Source organism: Microcebus murinus, chromosome 21 (genome assembly GCF_040939455.1).
Source record: "Microcebus murinus isolate Inina chromosome 21, M.murinus_Inina_mat1.0, whole genome shotgun sequence".
Lineage (NCBI taxonomy): Eukaryota > Metazoa > Chordata > Mammalia > Primates > Cheirogaleidae > Microcebus > Microcebus murinus.
Window position 1 is genome coordinate 4,918,315 of NC_134124.1, and position 21,796 is coordinate 4,940,110.

General features: G+C 35.7%; 1 protein-coding gene across 3 annotated transcripts in view; it reads left to right on the top strand.

Annotated features, from left to right (window-relative positions):
- Positions 1-21,796, top strand: part of SMAD5 (SMAD family member 5) — a 41,681-nt gene that overhangs the window by 12,667 nt on the left and 7,218 nt on the right. For all 3 annotated transcript variants that reach the window (XM_012761194.3, XM_012761196.3, XM_012761195.3), the window contains exons 2-5: positions 5,473-6,044; positions 11,631-11,882; positions 12,654-12,773; positions 19,804-20,025. In XM_012761194.3, the coding sequence (XP_012616648.1) occupies positions 5,642-6,044; positions 11,631-11,882; positions 12,654-12,773; positions 19,804-20,025 (997 nt within the window). In that variant the 5' untranslated portion in view covers positions 5,473-5,641. The remainder of the gene's footprint in view (positions 1-5,472; positions 6,045-11,630; positions 11,883-12,653; positions 12,774-19,803; positions 20,026-21,796) is intronic.

Below are 21,796 nucleotides of genomic sequence, written 5' to 3' on the forward strand. Positions count from 1 at the left end.
TGGGTTAATTTATAGTCCTACTAGCAATATATGAAATTTCTACTTCTGTATTGTCATGAACTTTTTTTTTTAAGTGTACCCATTCTGGTAGATAAAGAGTGATATCTCACTGTGGTGGTTTTGGTTTTTGTTCTTGCATTTGTCTGATAACTAATGATGTTCAGCCAGTTTTCCTATAAAATGGCCAGTTTAATATCTTCTTTTGTGATATGTTCAGATCTTTTGCCTATTCACTGGTGAATTTTTGTGATGAATTTTTCTTCCTTTTGTAACTTTGTAAGTTGAGACATATATAATTAGTACTTGGGTAATTTGCCCATACCCTGTTACTTATTTGCAAAGTACATGAAACATTTTTTGAAAGAATTCCATCAAATGTGCTTAAGTTTTTAATCATTACATATTTAAAGAGTTGAATAGAAGATTTGTCCCCTCTCCCTGGGCTAGTTTTAAGAAAATACTAGTGAGTGTGAGGTTTTTAAATCTGACACCTATTGTTCTTTCTGAAGCTAATCTGTTGAAGTTTATCTAATGGCATCCCCATTCACTAAAGTCTCTGGCCTTTTCTTTGTTCACATTCTCTTTAAACTCTCCCATATGTTTAATCTTTTGCAGTACCATTGTCTATAGTTCTTAGACTGTCCTTTTACCAATTCATTATCAGTAATTCTTTCTCCTCTTTCCTAACATTCCTAATATTGAGATGTTTACTTGCTGTTCTTTTCACTCTGTTGAAAACCTATTCTTTCTTATTGTTTCAGCTGTTTGTGAAAATCTTATATCGGTTTCTCATCTTTACCTCAGTAAACTTGTATCTCCGGAAGTCATGACCTTTTCCCAATTTGAAGTTTACAGTCATCTCTATTGTCAAAGCTACCTTCTGAATGTCCTGAATTCTGTTAGTGGAATTTTTATTATCTTAGTCATGTGGGTTTAAAATTTGAAGTTATCTCTAATTTCAAGGCACCGTTGATAGAGAAATCAATGACCATTAATAGTGTGTGGTATTGTGTATGAAATAGTACCAGGTGCTGAAGATTTCCTCTTGGAAGGATTTTGTGCTACATTTGGGAAGTTAAGGTATGTTCTTATTAATGTCTTATTAGTTAGTTTTTATGATAAATAATCCATGATCATAGGTTCTTCAGAGAGGGGTGGTGAAGGAAGTCTTCACAAAAAGGGGTGGATTTAAGGTCACCATTAAGGAAGACTAAGATTTTTCTTGGAAGACACAGATGGACAGAGGTGCAGGGATTTCAGCTGGACCAGAGGTGTGTATGGTGGTGGGTAAAGTTAGATAGGAGTAGATCTAGCCAGTCTCTTAAGTCTTGACTCTTCTTTCTGAATTCTTATGATCATAATTGCTATTTGAATAGCACTCTTTAGTTTGTATAGCATGTGTTAGATATACATTATTATTTTATTACTCAAACATTTCAGTGACTTAGGGACCATCATCTCTGGTAAAGAAAAATTACAGGCTTTGAAAGAGTGATACCTAGTCTTGGTCATATACCTACCTAGTAAAGGACAGAATCTGATCTCCCTTCTGTTTATATACTACTCTTAAAAAATTAAAAATGGTGAATTTTTTTGCTATGAAATATTTAAATACACAGAAAAGTACAGAAAATAACATGTCTGTGTACCTTGACAGACAATTTGCCATATGTGCTTCAAATCTTGTTTCTTCAAATCAAAAAACACACAGCTAAGGTTTTTTTCAATCCTTTCTTCATCCTTCTTTCCCTGCTCACTAGAGACAGCCATTATTTAGTGTCCTGAGGTTGGTGTGTATCATTTCCATACATATTTTTATTTTCTCATATTTGTAGATATCCATAAATAATATATTTTAAAGAATTTTATACAGATATTCTTAAAAAGGTTATGTATATTTTTGCAAATGTGGCTTTTTTCACTTATTTATTTTACAAATAGGCACTATTCTAGGTCCAGGGGATCTGGCAGTTGAGAGGGAAGATGAGACTACCTACTTACTAACATTTCAGTGCAGAAAACATACAGTAAATAAATAAAACCTATAATACAGTGTCAGGTTAGTGTAAATGCCATGAAAGAAAATTGAGCAGGGTGAGGAGATAGAGATTGATGTGGGAATGGAGTGAAAATTGTTTTAGATGAAGTGGTCAGTGGTCTCCTCTTTCAGCAGAGGACCTTTGAGCAACTGAGTGAATTGAGAGAGTAAGCTGTGTTAAGATCTGGGAGAAGGGAGTTCCAGGGGAGGGAACATCAAGTTCATAGGCTTTGAGGTAGAAATGACCTTGGTGTACTTGAGAAATGGAAAAGATATCAACTATGGTTAAGTGCATAGTTAGCTAGAAGAGTGGTTAAGAAATGGGTTAGGAAGAGAAGCCAAAGGGCCAGATCATGTAGATCCTATAAAATAAAATCCAAATAAGTACATTGGATTTTGAGTGAAATGGGAAGCCACTGGATGATTTTTGAGCAGGAAACGAATGACATGATTTGACCTGCTTTTAATACTACTTTTACACTGGAATTCTGTGTAGTAGAAAAGAATGTAGAAGCTTTTTCTATATTGATACAGAAAGATCCGAAGATGTATTGTGCATACATTTTTCTGTACTTTTTTTTCAGTATACAACTGAAAAAAGTATACAAATAAATAGTTACCTATGTAAAAAAGTACAATATATTTTTTGTATTTGCATGTTCACTTATAAAATTTCTCTGGAAGAATATAAAAGACCATACAAAAGAGATTACCTGTGAGAAAGGAACTGATGAGGGAGAAAAAAAATGGGAGGAAAAGAGACCACTGTAAACTTTTTATATGTCAAGAAAATATTTTAAAATCATACAGACAAGTGTATACGTCATCTAGCCAGCTGTTTTTCATTAACTGGAATCTCCCATGTAACCACCCAGAGCCAGAAGCCCTCCGGTTCCCTTCTAGTTAGTACCCCTACCCTTCTCTTTGAAGGGTGACCACAATCCTGACTTCTAACACCATGTATTAGTTTCACTTGGTTTTTGTACTCACACTCTTAACTTCATTCTGTTCACCATAATTTATTTTTATTTAATAGATTATCTACTTTTATTTTAGCATTATGCAAGTAATGCTATAGTAGATTTCCGTTGTTAAAAGGTTAAAACAATTCAGAAGTATATAGACCAAACCACGCAGGACCCCTTTTTTCTGCATCTTTCCCATTCCATGCCTCTCCCTAGAGGTACGTGAAATGGATAATTTAGTAGGTAGCCTTCCAGTCCTTGTTCTCTGTGTTTACATATACAAATAACGTTCCTTTTTTTCATATTAGTACATAATATGGCTAGTACTTAATGATTAAGTATTAATAGTTCACATTTATTAAGTACTTTATGTGCATCCTGCACAGTTCTAAATTATTTATATATAATAACTTATTTCTATTTTATAGGTGGAGGAAACAGACCCAGAGGTAAAGTACCTTGCCCAAAGTTATAGTATCCAGCTTATTCTTTTTAAGGATTGCATAGCACTGTTATATCAAATTTAAGCCACTTTTGTCACAATTAATTGTATTGTTTCTGTATACACTGCTATATTTAGAATGAAATGTGTATTCTGAATTCTGATCTTCAAGCTCCTCTGTTTTTCACCTCCCTCTTCCAGCAATATCTCTTGATTGCTCTTACACATACTCTTTCTCGCAGACATACACTGCCCGTCTAGCCCCTGTTATATTTCCAGTGTTCATGGCTAAGATCTCAAATCAGTCAGGTCTATCTCCTCTCTGTCGCAGGAAATGCTCTGTTCATGTCTGCCTGTATAGTTTTTTGTTTGTATCCCTGTACCTTTGAAATTTCCTATTTCATCTGACACATCCAAACCATGGTTTTACTTTCTGGTCCAGAGAGATCCTATCCTACATGCGTCCTTGATGTTGCCACAACTTAGATCTGCCCTTCTTTCAATTAATTTAGTACGTAACACCTAACACTCTGTGACCTGGTACTGCAAAATATGCTTTAAGTATCTTGTTACATTTCTCTAGTTTCATGTAGGCAATTTTGCTTGCCTGGCAAAAATCACCCTGTATACACAGAGTTAGGGAAGGCAAGGCACAAGGCATGTCCATACATAGTGAGTGTATATTCACTTCTGGACACCCTTTACTGCGTGGTTCCAGCATAGCAGACTGGATAGCCACTAGTAGTTGATCAGCACTCAGAACAGTGCCTGGCACTTAGTAGGCTCTCAATAAGTGTATTTTGAATGAATGAATTTGTTGATTCTTGAGATGAAACTTATTTGGTATAACTTTTTTTTTTTTAAGCCCCATCATGGCTGTTCACAGTACAGAGCACATAAGCAATCAGTAATTATTTTTTGAGTTTAAATCAGTTTTATTTTATGTTTATGTTATTGTCTTTGTTTACTTTATGTTATCATCTGGGTTTTAACTGAGGATGTCTGTTATTTTCTGGGAAGATGCACCCCAGTCCAGAATAATCTTAACACTAGAATTTGTTAGACTTTGTCAAAGGCTGAGCTTTAACAGTTTTTGGTGATTTTAGGCACAAGGAAGGAAGCATCTTTTCTTACCGACTTCCGTTTTCTAAACATTATTCCTACTGTTTCACTAGGTGCTTATTGTGTGTAGTTGGCTGTGTAGTGATTACAGGGGGATTTCACCTACTGTTAGTGGAGTGCCACCGCACATCACTTGCTCTTGTGATTGCCAAGAGCTTCCTAATGGTGCAGAATGAGCTGCACCATTAGAGCTTCCTAATGGTGCTGAATGGTAGTTTGCTTGGAGCAGGTTCATTAACTAATATGTTTAAAACATCACAGAAGCCAATAGGAATTATTAACTGACCTGGGTTGGGTCAGTTTATTCTATTTAAATTTATTCAGCATTCTTAGTTTTAAAAACACATCCTGGTAGTTACATGTGTTATGATTTATTCAAGGGTTTGGTACATGTTATACAGCCTTTAATACAGGTTGCATTTGGTAATGTGACTTGAATAGTGTCATGGTCTTTGCCCAAACTTTCCAAGTCTGTGAGACATTTTAAAGCAAATAGTGACCTTAAGGAGGAGGTAGATTTCTCCTAAGGTTTTTATTCAGATCAGGACATACCATGTTCAGAACTGACATAGCATGTAACATGGATTTTAGCGAAGAAAAGTACTTCAGATTCAAATCTTAGAAGACCGTTGTAGGACTTAATGACCTGACCAAAGGCTGTTTTTTTGGATAATACATATAAGGTAGAGCAACTTGGATTTGCCTTGGTTATTGTTTGGCATTGGCATTGCCAGTGTCTTGAAAAAGTGAGTGGTCACAGATCTTTTAGAGAAAATTTCTCTGTTTTCTGTTTACTTTGTAATGTTTTTCTGCAGTTATATAAAAATAATATACATTTCAATTATATTGCTTTAAATGTATGTAAATTGAATTAAATTAGGTTCCTTTCCCCCTTTTTCTTTCAGGACTTGAACCAATGAAAGAAGCATATGGCACTTGTGAAGATAGATGTTACTCCTCCCTTTTTAATTGGAACTTCTGCTTAGAACCTGTACATGACTTTTCACCTGTGATCTGTTCTTTCAGTAGCCGTTGACTTTGAGTTACAGGAAGGTCTCTGAAGATTTTTATCAAATGACGTCAATGGCCAGCTTGTTTTCTTTTACTAGTCCAGCAGTGAAGAGATTATTGGGCTGGAAACAAGGTGATGAGGAGGAGAAATGGGCAGAAAAGGCAGTGGATGCTTTGGTGAAAAAGCTAAAAAAGAAAAAGGGTGCCATGGAGGAACTGGAGAAAGCCTTGAGCAGTCCAGGACAGCCGAGCAAATGTGTCACTATTCCCAGATCATTAGATGGACGCCTGCAGGTTTCTCACAGAAAAGGCTTACCCCACGTTATCTATTGTCGTGTTTGGCGCTGGCCTGATTTGCAGAGTCATCATGAGCTAAAGCCATTGGATATTTGTGAATTTCCCTTTGGATCTAAGCAAAAAGAAGTTTGTATCAACCCATACCACTATAAGAGAGTGGAGAGTCCAGGTAGGTTTTACTCCCTTAAGAAGAATTAAAAAAAAAAAAAAATTCTCTCTTCCTGATTTACATGTGACTGGACTGATTTAGTAATTAGAAGGCCATATTAGCTTTGTATTTCCTTCTTAAAGATGCTAATCTTGGAAGGAATATTGGATTTTGAATTTATCTTTTCATATGTAGGTGATACAATTCCTAAGTGATTTATTCTAATTCATTGTTCACTGTAAGCTCCCATATATCCACTCTGCCTTTCCTGTGGGTGACTTGTCTCTGTTTTATTTAAAACCTAATCTCCATGTAGGCACTATGTCAATTTCTTTTTGTCTGTTCAGTGACTTTGTTCCTACAATTATTATCCTTCTCTCTAGCATTATATTTTCACTCTTTATCAGATTGTTTCTGACAGTATACAAGCATGTCATGGTACTACCCATCCTAAAATAAAAGTTACAAAGGAATTCCTCATTCACATCCTCCCACCTCCAATCTACTACTGCATTATTTGTGCTGATCCTTTTATAGCATTCTCCATTTTTATTATCTCCATATTTTTATTTCTCATTCTTGTCACCTCTCTGGTTGTTAGTCTTTCTTACCATTTAACTTTTGAAGATCACTAGTGACTGCATTCTAATAGATTCAAGGGATCATTTCTCTGTCTTTATCTTACTTGCCTTCTCTGCAGCATTTGATACAGTTAATCTTCCTTCCCACTAAAAAACTTTTTCTCTATTTGGCTTCTAAGACAGTGTACTCTCTTCCTGTTTCTTCTACCTCACTGGCTGTTGTTACTCCATCCATTTGCTGGCTTATTCTCCTATTTACATAGAACTCAGTACTTGGACCTTTTCTCCATCTATATTCTTTTCTTTATGTGCTCTCATGTTGTCACATGTCTTAAAATCATCTGTAAGCTTATGCTCACATTTTGAACTCCAGAGTCAACTTTTCCCTTGAGTTTTAGACTTGTATATCTAGTTGCCTACTTGACATCTCCACTTGAATGTCTAATAAGCACATTAGATGTAATATTTGTCTAAGCATAACTTTTGATTTCTTTCCCACCAAATCATATTTTTCTCCAGTTTTTTCTATTGAAGTAAATGGCACCAGCATTCATGTCACTGTTAACTCCCTAAACTTAGAGGTCATCTTTTATTCTCCCCTCTTACGTCCTGTATTTGAGCTATAAGCAAAAGCTGTTTGCTCTTCAAAATATATCTTGGTGCTATCATCTCTGACTATCTCTAACACCACTACTTTAGGACAGACTATCATCATCTCTCACCTTAAGTAGTCTCCTGATGGGTCTCCCTGGCTGTCATCTTTCCCCAGCCCATTGTGTTTTCTACACAGCAGCCAGAGTAATTTTTAAAAATCATAAATCATGTCAGTCCCTAATGAAAACATTTTAAAGGCTTTCCATCACACTTAGAACAGATTTCTACAAGGCTCTGCATGGCCTACTCTCATACTTCTTTGTTCCTTGCCTTGCCATGTTCCTGCATCCAGACTTTAAGTCTTGCTGTTTGCTCTACTTACTCTCTCCCCAGGAAAGGGGTACCCTTTTTCACTCCATTCAGTCCTTGCTCAAATACCCTCATCACTAGTCGGCTCTATGTTAGATATTTATTTTGTTTATTGACTGACAAGAGCAGGGCCATCATCTGTTTCACTCAGTACTGCATCCCAGTGCCTAGAATAGTATTGTTATCTGGCACTTAATAGGTGTGGCTCAATAAATACTTTTTATTGAATTTATTTGCAATGAATGGATTGTCTAAGCCTAGATACTTACTGGCTGGGTGCATTAGTTATCTATTGCTGCATGACAGATTACCACAACTTGAGTGGCTTAACACAGCATGCATTTATTACCTCATAGTTTCTGTGGGTCAGGAATCTAGTCATAACTTAACGTGGGTCCTTTGCAAGGCTGCAGTCAAGGTGTTGTTCAGGGCTGGGGTCTTACTAGAAGTTCAGTTTGGGAGGGATTTGCTTCCAAGCTTATGTGATTATTGACAGAATTCAGTTCCTTGAAAGCTATTGCATTCTTGCGTGCTGTCACCTGGAAATTGCCTTCAATTGCTTACAACATGACCTTACTCAGAGGCAGTTCACATTCATGGCAGCTTCTTCAAAGCCAGTAGAAAGAGAGGGTCTTCTTATAACAAGGGGATTATATTCTTATGGAATATAATCACATACCTCCTGTCACCTTTGCCATATTTTGTTGGTTAGAAGCAAGTCAGCAGATCATACTCAAAAGGAGGGGGATGAATTACCCAGTGGCATGAATACCCAGGGTGGGAATCCTGGCAGCCACCATAGTCTGTCTGCCCCACTGGGTTTCACATGGAGATGATGTTAAGCCCAGCGTGGTAAAAAGACTTAAAACAACATTGAAGGTGGAGACTAGAGAAAAGGATAGCAGTGATTGTCCTGTCAGGGAAAGTTCAACAAAAGAGTTTCAGAGTGATAGTTGACAGTTGATAGGAGGTGATTCTCAATTTCTTACTGAGTCCAAAGAGAGCTATAGCCTGAAGGAATTGACGAAGAAAGATGTGAGGATTTAATAGAAAAGTGTAGTGTGAAAAACTCCTAAGCTCAATACTTTCTGGGAGTGAGTCTCAGAATTTCGTGTATTCCCCCTTGTCGGGGTGGCAAGTTACCAAACCTTTCTGTGATTTAGTTTCCTCATCTGTAAAAAGGGAATAATAATACTTAACCTCATAGAGCTGTTACGAGGATTAGATGAGTCAATGCATGGAAAAGTACTTGCTAAAACACGGACTGTTCCAGATTCAGTTTCAAATTAAATATCAATTGTAATAGAACACTACATTCTGTAAATAAAGCTAGAGGGAGAGATGGCAGAGAGAAAATTTTCAAAGAAATACTACTTGAACAGTTCCCAGAACTGAAAATTGAGGGGGCCCAGTGACTGAGTAATCAGAACAAGGGATAGAAAAAGACCCACAGATGAAATTTTAGTAAATCAAAACAAAATTCTGAAAGTTTCCAGAGAGAAAAAACTTAACACATGCAAAGGATTAAAAATCAGGGAATTGGATTTCTCCATGCAATTCTGGATTCTAAAAGGAAATGAAGCAGTGCCCTCAAAATTCAGAGGGAAGATGTTATCTGGAATTCTGCTTGCAGACAGAAAGTAAGATATTTTCATACATGCAAGAAATGAAAAAACTTTATCTTTCTTAGGACACTAATAGCGGATGAGGTCCAGGAAATGGGATCCAATAGGAGGAGGGAAGGGAGGTCCGAGGACTTCAGAGTTGTGGGAGACTTAAACAATAAACAGTATAGTTGGAACAAAGGAATGGAAGATCCAGGGGAAAACATGGAGTCAATAAATTTTTTGGTGATTTGAGGCATCCAAAAATAGTATTGACAGGCAGTTGACAGATCTATTGGAATTCTGGAAAGATCAGTGGTGTGTACTTAAAGTCAAGCAAATGAGGGGAACAAGGCAATAGTTAACTTTGATAAAAGTATTTTTTAAGGAAAAATATAATCACAATACAGTTGACTCAGCGATGAATAATCTTATATATAATAAATACTAGATATCTATTTAACTAAAATTTTATATGTAACTTTATTGTGGGGAATGGAAGTGGGATAGAATAATTTTAAAAAGCTGCCTCATTTGCCATAAGAGCAAGTCTACAAATAATGTCTTGACAAATGAATAATGGCAATATAATTATATTATTTAGCAATATACAAAGTAAATGTTATAAAAAATGACTAAAGCCAGGCACAATGGCTCACGCCTATAATCCCAGCACTCTGGGAGGCTGAGGCGGGAGGATCGCTTGAGCTCAGGAGTTCGAAACCAGCCTGAGCAAGAGTGAGACCCCAGCTCTACTAAAAATAGAAAAATTAGCCAGGCATTGTGTCATGTTCCTATAGTCCAAGTTACTTGGGAGGCTGAGGCAGGAGGATTGCTTGAGCCCAGGAGTTTGAGGTTGCAGTGAGCTATGATCACACTACTGTATTCTGCCTGGGACAACAGAGCAAGACTCTGTCTAGAAACAAAAACAAGAAAACCTCAAACAAAAAATGGCTAATAATTTAAATTTGTCTATGGAATCAGTATGGGAGGAGGGCAGAAATTGCTATTTTATTATGATCTCTTACAGCAGCTGTCTTTTTGAACTGTCCACATATTTTGGATGAATGTAAAATAATGTTTTAAAAATTGTGTGCATAGATAATGTATAAGAGATAAGCCAGTAATTTTAGCTATGCCTCTAAAAATAAGTAAAAAAATCCTTATGGGACTGAATTCCTACGTGGTTATTTCATTAAGATTACTAGCCAGCTAAACATAGAAATAAATTCTTGCTGTCTGATAGCCTACTCTCCAAGGGCAGCTGCCCCATCATTCTGTAAGGAGAACAGCAGTTGTTAACACACAGTAGAACAAAACAGTTGTGGTCAGATGTTAGCCACATATTTAAAATTCTAATTCAGTAGAATGAAAAGAAATAAAAAACAGTGCAAATACTAACTTATAGAGCCTCTGATTTGTTGTGTACATACATCCCTGCTTCAGGGAGGTGTAAAGTATGACCTAGGTAACTTAAAAACAAACTGATTTTGTTGATGGTGTATGATAATCAGAATCCAAGTGAGATTTTTCTAAAGTGAAATTACATTGACAAATGCAGGAAAATGATAAACAAAATTAATTGTTTTATTAAATTGAAGACTCAGGTTTGTTTCAGTTTAGGGAAAAGAAAGGTAATCAGATATTGCAATGTGATCATTTGGGTCTTTAGAGAAAGTGAACATTTGAGTGAGGTTAAACTTTATCTCTAAAAAACTTATCTGTTAAAATGTTTTGACTTTGTCATATATATTTTCATTATGGTCATATTTAGAAGACTGATTTTGATCGGAAGACTTCTCTACCTAGGGAATGTTACTATTTTCAGTAGGGAAAACCTTACTAAAGAACATAAAATATGAGATATTTCAAACTAAGAAAGGTGAAAGTGTACAAAATTGGAAATGTAGAGGTTTTCAGGATGTTCATGTAATAGACCCCAGCTTCACCCTCTAGTCACAACTCCTTGTTCAGTACTCGGGCCCACTGACTGGCCTTTCTCATCTCTATCTGGAGACATCTCCCTCCTCTACCTCTCCCCACCCCTAGCCACTCCGATGTGAAATCTTTCTGGTTCTGTAAGGTTCAGTCAGGTGTTGTCTTCCCACAATATTTTGTTTGATTCCTTGCTACCTGGGAGTGCCCACTTTTTTTGAACTCCCAGTTGTGTTAAATTCTCTGCATTGTGGTTGTTTTTTAATATGTCTTATCTCCTATAGAGCAGGAGTGGTATCTTTTCTAGATTTTCTGTCTTTCAGAGTACCTGAATGCTGGAAAAGTTTTTGGTTTTGTTATTATGTAAATGTAGATTCAGAGTTCTATAAAACCGCCCTTCCTAAACGTAAGTTATTTTAATAGGTTTGCAGTCTTACATGAATCCTTTCTACCAGCCCCTTAATGTGGATGGGACATTTGCCTTACTCATTTTTGACAATTAACTTTTGATTTTTGTCTTTCAGTCTTACCTCCAGTATTAGTGCCTCGTCATAATGAATTCAATCCACAACACAGCCTTCTGGTTCAGTTTAGGAACCTGAGCCACAACGAACCACACATGCCGCAGAATGCCACATTTCCAGATTCTTTCCATCAGCCCAACAACACTCCTTTCCCCTTATCTCCAAACAGCCCCTACCCACCTTCCCCTGCCAGTAGCACATATCCCAACTCCCCGGCAAGTTCTGGACCAGGAAGTCCATTTCAGCTCCCAGGTAAGAATTTATTTTATTGATATAGAAAAAGAAAAAAGCCCTGAGAATCAGCAGTTGTTATTGTTGGAGGCCCTCTGGGTGAACTCTTATGTGAAAGACAAATTATATTCAATATTTATAGTTAATGAGACAAGTATAGCAGTAGCTTTTGCAAAAATTTTCAGCCATGAGTGCTGGAACTTAAAAGCTTTTCTGATTAACATTCAGTTTCCTAAGGGAATTACCTAGCCTTTTTAATAGGACACAGTGGTCATTTTTGGATATTGCAAAGTAATTAGTTGGTATTGGTGTTGATGGCAAATTTTGAAGGGGCATGATTTTATCTTCTAGTTTTAAATGACAATATACAGTATATGATGATCATGATAATTGATAAGTATCTCTATAGTATGTGTATACTCAAACTAAGATAATCTTTGTCCTCCAAATTGATTTGCAATAACTCTAGTTTCTTGGAGCATGTGCAAATAAAGACAAAATTTTGGACCTTGAATTCTATTTTAGTGAATTTCTAGTATTCTGGGTTACCTGGAATCTGGGCTAAATAAATATGGGCTTATAGTAGATTTTTAGTAGCTACTAGGTGTGACGTCTTTTCTCCTTTTCCCTTGCCTTAGGATCACAGCCTACATTTGTGTGTCTGATGTAATGAACCCTGCTGGTAATCTTAAGAATCTTTTAATGGTTTTAGAGTAATAACTTTGAGCAGGATGAAGATTTTAACTATTCTTTTGAGACTTTAACTTAGTCGTTTCATTTTCTTCCTCTTAGCTGACACACCTCCTCCTGCCTATATGCCTCCCGATGATCAAATGGGTCAAGATAATTCCCAGCCTATGGATACAAGCAATAATATGATTCCTCAGATTATGCCCAGTATATCCAGCAGAGGTAGGAGAAGTACTCATATTTATGTTGTTGTTTTTAACTTCTCGGCCACTTCTTTAAAAACAGCTTTATTGAGGTATAATTTATATACTATAAAATCTACCTATTTTTGGGCCGGGCACGGTGGCTCACGCCTGTAATCCTAGCACTTTGGGAGGCTGAGGCAGGTGGATCGCTCAAGGTCAGGAGTTCGAAATCATCCTGAGCAAGAGCAAAATAGAAAGAAATTAATTGGCCAACTAATATATATATAGAAAAAATTTGCCGGACATGGTGGCACAGGCCTGTAGTCCCAGCTACTCGGGAGGCTGAGGCAGCAGGATCGCTTGAGTCTAGGAGTGTGAGGTTGCTGTGAGCTAGGCTGATGCCATGGCACTCACTCTAGCCTGGGCAACAAAGCAAGACTCTGTCTCAAAAAAAATAAAAAATAAAAAAATAAATAAAATCTACCTATTTTTTAGTGTTATGATTCAACGATTTTGGTAAATGTACAAAATTTTGCACCATAATTTTGTTTTAGACCATTTTGATAACTTAAGACTCCTGTGCGTATTACCAGTCTATCCCCATTCCCATCCCCAGCTCCACATACCTTCTGTGTTTTCTGCATCTGTAGATTTGTCTTTTGTGAACATTTTATACGGCATAGTTTCAGGGTTCATCCAAGTTGTAGCATGTACCAATAGTTTATTCCTTTTTATTGCTAAACAGTATTCCATTGTATGAATATATCACATTTTGTTTATCCATTCACCAATTAATGGACATTTGAATTGTTTAAAGGTTTAGGAACATTTGCATACATGTCTTTGTGTGGACATTACTTTTATTTCTCTTGGGTAGATACCTAAGAGTGGAATTGCTGAGTTATGTGGTAAGTTTAACTATTTAAGAAAAACTGCAAAACTTCTCCAAAGTGTTAATACCATTTTACATTCTCACCAACAAAGTGAAGGTTCCAGTTTCTTCACATCCTCCTAACATTGTTATTGTCTCTTTTTAATTATAGCCATTGTGGTGGGTGTGAAGTGCTTATAATAGTTTTAATTTGCATTTCCCAAATGAGTAATAATATTGAACATTTTAAAAACCTATTTATAAAAATAAAATGTACCTATTAACCGTTTATGTATTTTCTTTGGTAAAATACTTATTTTAAATCTTTTGCCCATTAGGTTGTTTGTTGTCTTATTGAGTTGTAAGAGGTCTTTATGTATTTTGGATGTGAGTCCTTTATCAGCTGTATGATTTGTAGATATTTTCTCTCAGTCTGTGGATTTCTTTTCATGTTCCTCTTGTAGTCTTTTGAAGAACAATAGCTTTAAATTTTTTTTAAGTCCAGTTTATCAGTTTTTCTTTACTGGATTATGCTTTTGGTGGTGCATCTAAGAAATTTTTGTCTGTCCCCCAGGTCATGAAAATATTCTTCTGTTTCCTTCTAGAAGTTGTATAGTTTTAACTCTTACATTTAGATCTATGATTTCTTTTGGGTTAAGTTTGTGTATAGTATATGTATGCCAAATGTCTAAATTAATTTTTTTGCATGTAGAAATCTAGTTGGTTCCAGCACCTTTTGTTGAAAAGAGTATCATTTCTCCATTGAATTGGCATCTTTGCTAGAAATCAGTTGACTATAAATGTGAGAGTTTATTTCAGGACTCTCTATTTTATTCATTGGTCTATATATCTAGACTTGACACTCTTGGTTACTAAAGCTTTATTATAAGGGTTTTACCCCCAGTTTTTTTGTGTGTGGTAAAATATACATAATATAAAATTTCTCATCTTAACCATTTTTAAGTATACAGTTAAGTGGCATTTAATGCATTCATAATTTTGTGTGACTGTTACGACCATCTATCTCCGTAACTCTTTTCACCTTATAAAACTGAAACTTAAATCCATTAAATAATAACATCCTCTTTTACCCTCCCCCTAACCCTTGGCAACCATTTTCTTCTATCTCTGATATCAACTGCTTTATATACCTCATATAAGTGGAATCATACAGTAGTTGTCTTTTTGTGACTGGCAAATTTCACTTAGCACACTCTCCTCAGGGTTCATCTGTGTTAATAGGGTATGTCAGAATTTCATTTCTTTTTAAGGCTGAATAATATTTCATTCTGTGTGTACACCACATTTTGTTTATCCATTTGTCCATTGATGGACACTTGAGTTGCTTCCACTTTTTGGCTGTTGTGAATAATGCTGCTATGGATGTGGGTGTACAAATATATCTTCAAGACCCTGCTTTCAGTTCTTTTGGATATATACTTAGAAGTGAAGTTACTGGATTATTTGGTAATTCTGTTATTAATTTTTTGAAGAACAGCCATATTTTTTACTATGGCTGAACCACTTTATATTCCCACCAACAATGCACAGGTATTCCAATTTCTCCATATCCATGCTAGCAGTTTTCTGTGTTTCGGATAATGATCATCCTAGTAGGTATGAAGTGATTTCTCATTGTGGGGTTTTTAGTATTTTTTTATTGTCTTTTTTTTTTAATTGAGAATTGAAAAATTGTATATCTCTTAACCAGTTTGTTTTGAAACCTTAAGCTCCTTAGGCTTCAAATTTATAATTTTATATTAATACATTTCTTAAGACAGTGTGCATTTGTGTGTTTTGTAATGATACTGAATGACTGTATGTTATACTATGTTCCCCACAACGCTTTTGCTTTTTAAAATCTAGAATTTGTTACACTGATTTACTTATAATTCAAAAACATTTGAATAATGTTTTTGCTTTTTAAAATGTAGGAGTTTTGTTACGCTAATTTACTTGGAATTCATAGAATCTACTTTCATTTACTGCAAAATATCTCAGAACATGAATTTCTTGATTTGAATTCCTGCTTCTCTACTTACTTGCTTGCAATATAGGAAGCTGTTTAATTCTCTAAGCCTAAGTTTTCAGATTTGTGTAAACTAAGTGATGATATTTAACACTAGAATTATTAGTATGTTGATTAAATTAGACAATATATGTAATCTTGGCACACAGCATTAGATCATACACAGTAATTTCAAAATATTTTTGAAAATATAGACTATGTTTGAAAATACAGGCTATTTTTGAAAATATAGACTACCATTATTCTTTTCTTCTGTTGTCCTGATTGTCTAGAGATCACAATGCTTTCTAACAGTGGTATACATTAGATGCCCATTGGAATGTAATCTGTCTTAGCCAAACAACTGAGCCCTTTTAGAGGAACTTGACACTCATAGTTTTCTCACCCTTGTAGATGTCTTTTCTCACCAGAATTTCTTCTCATTTCAGTCAGAATATTTGTATTTTCTCCTTTCTCCGACAGAGAAGTGACAAAAAGGAATCAAAGTTAAATTGCAATGCCTGTTAAGTACAATATATTCTTTGCTATGAGCAGAGGCAATACTTTCTTTGTTCTTTTCATCCTAACCAAATTGCCTTTTTAGTTTTGCATGGCATTTTTTTTTTCACAAGCTTCTCCTCATTCTTTGCTCTAGTTTTCCTAACATTGTTCTTATTAAATCTGAGCTTTTACAACGTTTCTCTATGGGTCCATGTTGGTTTATATTCCTCTCTTACTCCTCATCTGAATTCTTTGCAGTTGAATAATCAGAATTGAGTTTTAAAAGTTAAACTACTCTCCAAAAATAAGTTAACCAGCTCCTTTGTACTACCTACATAGACCATGTGATTGGTCTTAAGTTTTTCTTGGATATTTTTTATCCCTGCCTTTTTTGAAAGAGAATTGAGGGACCATGATGTCTCTGATTTCAGCTCTAAGAGAGACACCTGGATGAAGAGCCTCCATGTATCATCATATCCATTATGAGTTGTTGACTTTTGCTCTAATAAGAGTTTGGCTAGTATTTCATATTGTGTGCAAATCTTGTTCTTTAGGCAATTCTGTCGTGTAAAATTTAAACTTTTTTTTTTTTTACCCAAAGATAATGCTTATTTAGTTTTTCTTTCTTTTTAAAAAATAAGCTTTATTTTTTTAGTTCAATTTTAGGTTCACAGCAAAATTGAGTGGAAAGCACAGAGAGTTCTCACATCCCCTCTTCCCCCACCATGCGTACATAGCCTCCCCCATTACTGGCATCCTGCACCAGAGTGGTTCATTTGTTACCGTTAATGAGCCTTCACTGACACCTGGTTCTCACCCAGAGTCCGTAGTGTAGGTTGGGTCATTTTTGGTTTTGTGCATTCTTTGGGTTTTTAATACATAGTATCCAACATTATGATACCATACAGAATCATTTTTACTTTCATAAAAATCCCCTGCTCTGCCTGTTTATCCCTTCCTCCCCCTCGCCCCTTGCAACCACTAATCTTTTCACTGTTTCCATAGTTTAGCCTTTTCCAAAATGTCATATGTTGGGATCATACAGTATGTAGGCTTTTCAGATGGGCTTCTTTCACTTAGTAATGTGCATTTAAGGTTCCTCCATGTCTTTTCACGGCTCATTTCTTTTTAGCACTGAATAATAATCTATTGTCTCAATGTACCACAGTTTATCCATTCACCTACTGAAGGACTTCTTGGTTGCATCCACAGTTTGGCAATTACGAATGAAGCTGCTGTAAACATCTGCGTGCAGGTTTTTGTGTAGGTACAGTTTTCAATACATTTGAGTAAATACCAAAAAGCATGATTGCTGGATCATGTGTTAAGAGTGTGTTTATTTTTATAAGAAACTGCCAATCTGTCTTCTAAAGTGGTTGTACCATTTATAAATGAGAGTTCCTGGTGCTTCACACTCGTACCAACATTTGGTGGTGTTATTGTTTTGGATTTTGGCCATTCTAAGAGGTGTATAGTAGTAGCTCATTGTTTTAATTTGCAGTTCTTTATATCATATTGAGCGTCTTTTCATATGCTTACTTGACATCTCTGGATCTATGGAGAGGTGTCTATTCACATCTTTTTCCCATACTAGTTTTAAGAGTTCTTTGTATGTTTTGGATTGCAGTCCTTTATCAGATATCTTTTGTAAATATTTTCTCAACCAGTCAGCTTGTCTTCTGATTTTCTAGTCAGTGTCTTTCTCGGAGCAAAAGTTTTTAATTTTAATCAACTTCAGCTTATTTTTTTCATGGATTGTACCTTAAAAAGTCACTGCTATATCCAAAGTCCTCTGTATTTTCTCATGCATTATCTTCTAGGAGTTTTATAGTTTCACATTTTACATTCAGGTCTGATTCATCTTGAGTTAATTTTTGTGAAGAGTGTGAGGTCTATGTCTAGATTTATTTATTATTTTTTGCATGTGAATGTCCAGCTCCTGTATCATTTATTGAAAAGAGTATTTTTTTCTCCATTGTGTTGCCTTTGCTCCTTTGTCAAAGATCAGTTGGCTACATTTACGTGGGTCTATTTCAGGGCTCTCTGCTCTGTTCCTTTGATCTATTTGTTCTTTCACTAATACCATATTATTTTGATTACTGTACGTTTATAGTAAGTCTTAAAGTCAGTTAATGTCATTCCTCCAACTTTGTTCTTTTCCTTCAATATTGTGTTGCCTATTCTGGGTCTTTTTCCTCTCCATATAAATTTCAGAATCATTTTGTTGATACCCACAAAATAACTTGCTGGGATTTTGATTTGCATTATATAATCTATAGGTCAAACTGTGGGAAGTACTGACATCTCAACAATATTGGGTCGTCTTATCCTTAAACATAGAATCTCTTTCCATTTATTTACTTCTTTGATTTCTTTCATCAGAGTTTTGAAGTTTTCCTTGTATAGATCCTGTTTCTATTTTGTTAAATTTACCTAAGTATTTCATTTGGGGGGATTCTAATGTAAATGGTAATGACTTTTTAATTTCTGATTCCATTTGTTCATTAGTGTGGTATATGGGAAAGCAATTGACTTTTATATATTAACCTTCTATCCTGTAACCTTGCTGTAAATGCTTACTAGTTCCATGAGTTTTTGGTCAGTATCTCTTCCTTCCAAATCTGTGTGCCTTTTACTTCCTTTTCTTATGGCATTAGCAAGGACTTTCAGTATTATGTTAAAAAGGAGTGTGTGAGAGGAGACATCCTTGCCTGAATTACTGATCTTGGCAGGAAACCTTTTAGTTTCTCACCATTAATGATGAGAAATGATGTTAGCTATAGATGTTCTGTATCAAGTTGAGGAAATTCTCCACTAAACTAATTCTCAGTTTGCTGAGAATCTCAGTTTTTTTAGTTAATCTTTTTAGTTAGAATAATTTTACAGATACTAATAGAGTTAAGTCTTTGAAAATGCTGAATAAGTTGTGTCTCAAATTTAATTCAAATTAGTTTCTGCTAAAAAAGAAAAATAAAACTGTGTTGCTGCTGCTATGTTCTGCATTATGTCCTCATGATGAGATTATTGTGATTATACTTCAACAATAACAGAAAAGGTCCTTATCTTTTAGAGCTATATACCAGAGTATTTACAGATAAAATTATAAGAAGACAGAAATTATAAGACAAGTTCTACCTTCCACAAAACTCTACAACACGAATATAATGTAGCCACATTCTTTGCCACTTTATAACAAAGATAGGTTCTTCTCTGTTTTTCCTTATAAGAAGATGAAGGGAGTTGGATCTTTCTCCTAAGAGCATGCCCTGAGGAAAGGCCATGTGACCACACAGTGAGAGGGCAGCTGTCTGCAAGCGAGGAAGTGGCCCCCACAGAATAGGCTGGTGCCTTGGACCCAGCCTGCAGAACTGTCAGAAATAAATTTGTGTTGTTTAAGTGACTCAGTCTAAGGTATTTTGTTATAGCAATCTGAGTAAACTAAGACAGTTGCCTATCCTTGTGTTTCTATAATTTTTTAAATTATCATATTCAAGTCTATTTCTAGTGTCTGTTTTTTGACTATAGACTCAAAGCTAGGAAGGACAGTGAGACTTGTGAAATATCTGAAAATTTTCTTTTTCGTGTAGTGCTTGGTTTGGGTTAAAGGGTAAATAAGAAACACATAAAGAAGTCTGGGTTTTCTGATACCCATTTATTAAGTTTTTTTCCTGTCTGGTTTGTTCACAGATGTTCAGCCTGTTGCCTATGAAGAGCCCAAACATTGGTGTTCAATTGTCTACTATGAATTAAACAATCGTGTTGGGGAAGCTTTTCATGCATCTTCTACTAGTGTTTTAGTAGATGGATTCACAGATCCTTCAAATAACAAAAGTAGATTCTGCTTGGGGTTGTTGTCAAATGTTAATCGTAATTCGACAATTGAAAACACTAGGCGACATATTGGAAAAGGTAATCATATCATTTCCCTGTATTTAATTGAATTCAATCTTTTGTTGTACTTGCTGTGTACCATGCATTCTGGAAAGTAGCCAGAAGCATACAAAGAAGCTTGAAGTGTGGCCTCTGCCTTAAGTTGCAGATAGCGAAGAACGTATTCATCAAATAAAGACATAAATAAAGAAACAAAGTTTTCCTTATCCTGCTTAGTCTTTCTTCCTTGTGCTAAGGATCTGAAGTCATATTACTATTTTCTTTGTTTTTTGAATGTTACCTTGACTGGAATAAGCTGTACAGGAATTTCCCTTGTTCATAACAATGTCCTCAGTAGCTAGAACAGTGCCTGGCTCGTAGTAAATACACAGCACATATTTGTGGAATGGTGTATTTGAATGCTGGTGAAAGATTAGAATGTTGTAATTATGGTATTTGTGGAGCATTTTAGGTTGAGATGACTTGTAATGATTGCCATGATATTGGAGGAGCAGAGTTAGAAGTAGGAAATTCAACGTAAATGACATTAAGGCTTCAGTGGCTTTACCATCCCCCTTTTAAATTCAGGTAACAAGGTTCTGTTTACAGTTCATCCTCCAAAATAGTTGCCATAACAAACAAGGCACTTTTCTCACTGCAATGAAATGTCAAAGACTCATGCATCAAGTGGTCAGGAAGGAAACCCATCCCAGGTGGAGAGCATTGCCTGTTTCTTGAGAAGTTTTGTTTTTATCCCTTGTTTCTTTTTGCTTCTTTGACTTGAGTGAGTCTTGGTCCAAAATAGAAACTAAAGGTAAATAAATATAGTTGTGATAGGATTTCTTATAGAAGAGATTCAGGAAAATACTATGGCCAAAAATAAGTCGAAAACAAAGTTTTCATTCTCTTTTGACTTTACTGCCACCTTGCCATGATTGTTTTTAGATAAAATGCCTCACTTTTCTACATTGATTCTCCCCCCCACACACACACTAAAATAGAAATAATTTAAGGAAACTCTGGTGAATTTTGAAATTCTACAATTAATTTTCCCTTTTTCCCCCAGTATATATAGTTCTAAGACATTTTCTTTCATGGCTTATTTTTATTTGCTCAGAAACAAAACAAGTCTATGAGGCCGGGCGCGGTGGCTCACGCCTGTAATCCTAGCTCTCTGGGAGGCCGAGGCGGGCGGATCGCTCGAGGTCAGGAGTTCGAAACCAGCCTGAGCAAGAGCGAGACCCCGTCTCTACTATAAATAGAAAGAAATTAATTGGCCAACTAATATATGTACAAAAAATTAGCTGGGCATGGTGGCGAATGCCTGTAGTCCCAGCTACTTGGGAGGCTGAGGCAGGAGGATTGCTTGAGCCCAGGAGTGTGAGGTTGCTGTGAGCTAGGCTGACGCCACGGCACTCACTCTAGCCTGGGCAACAAAGCGAGACTCTGTCTCAAAAAAAAAAAAAAAAAAAAAAAAAAAAACAAGTCTATGACTCACAATGTGCAGAGGAATCTGTATAGAGGGATGATGCTCAAAAGCACTGTTTGCAGTAGTGTAAAGTTGCCTATCAGTAGACAGTTAAATTATGTATGTTCATTCTAGAATTATATGCCACATTTAAAATATATATACAGTGGCAGATTTATATTTTGGAGTAAAGTCTCCAGCATCTGTTCAGTGAAAAGAGCAAGTTTTTGGTTAATAGTGTGTTAAAAAACAAAACAAAACCAAACACACATATATGCACTTACACACAAAGTCACAGAAAAATGTTATGTAGGGACATATATATGTAATTAAAGGGATATA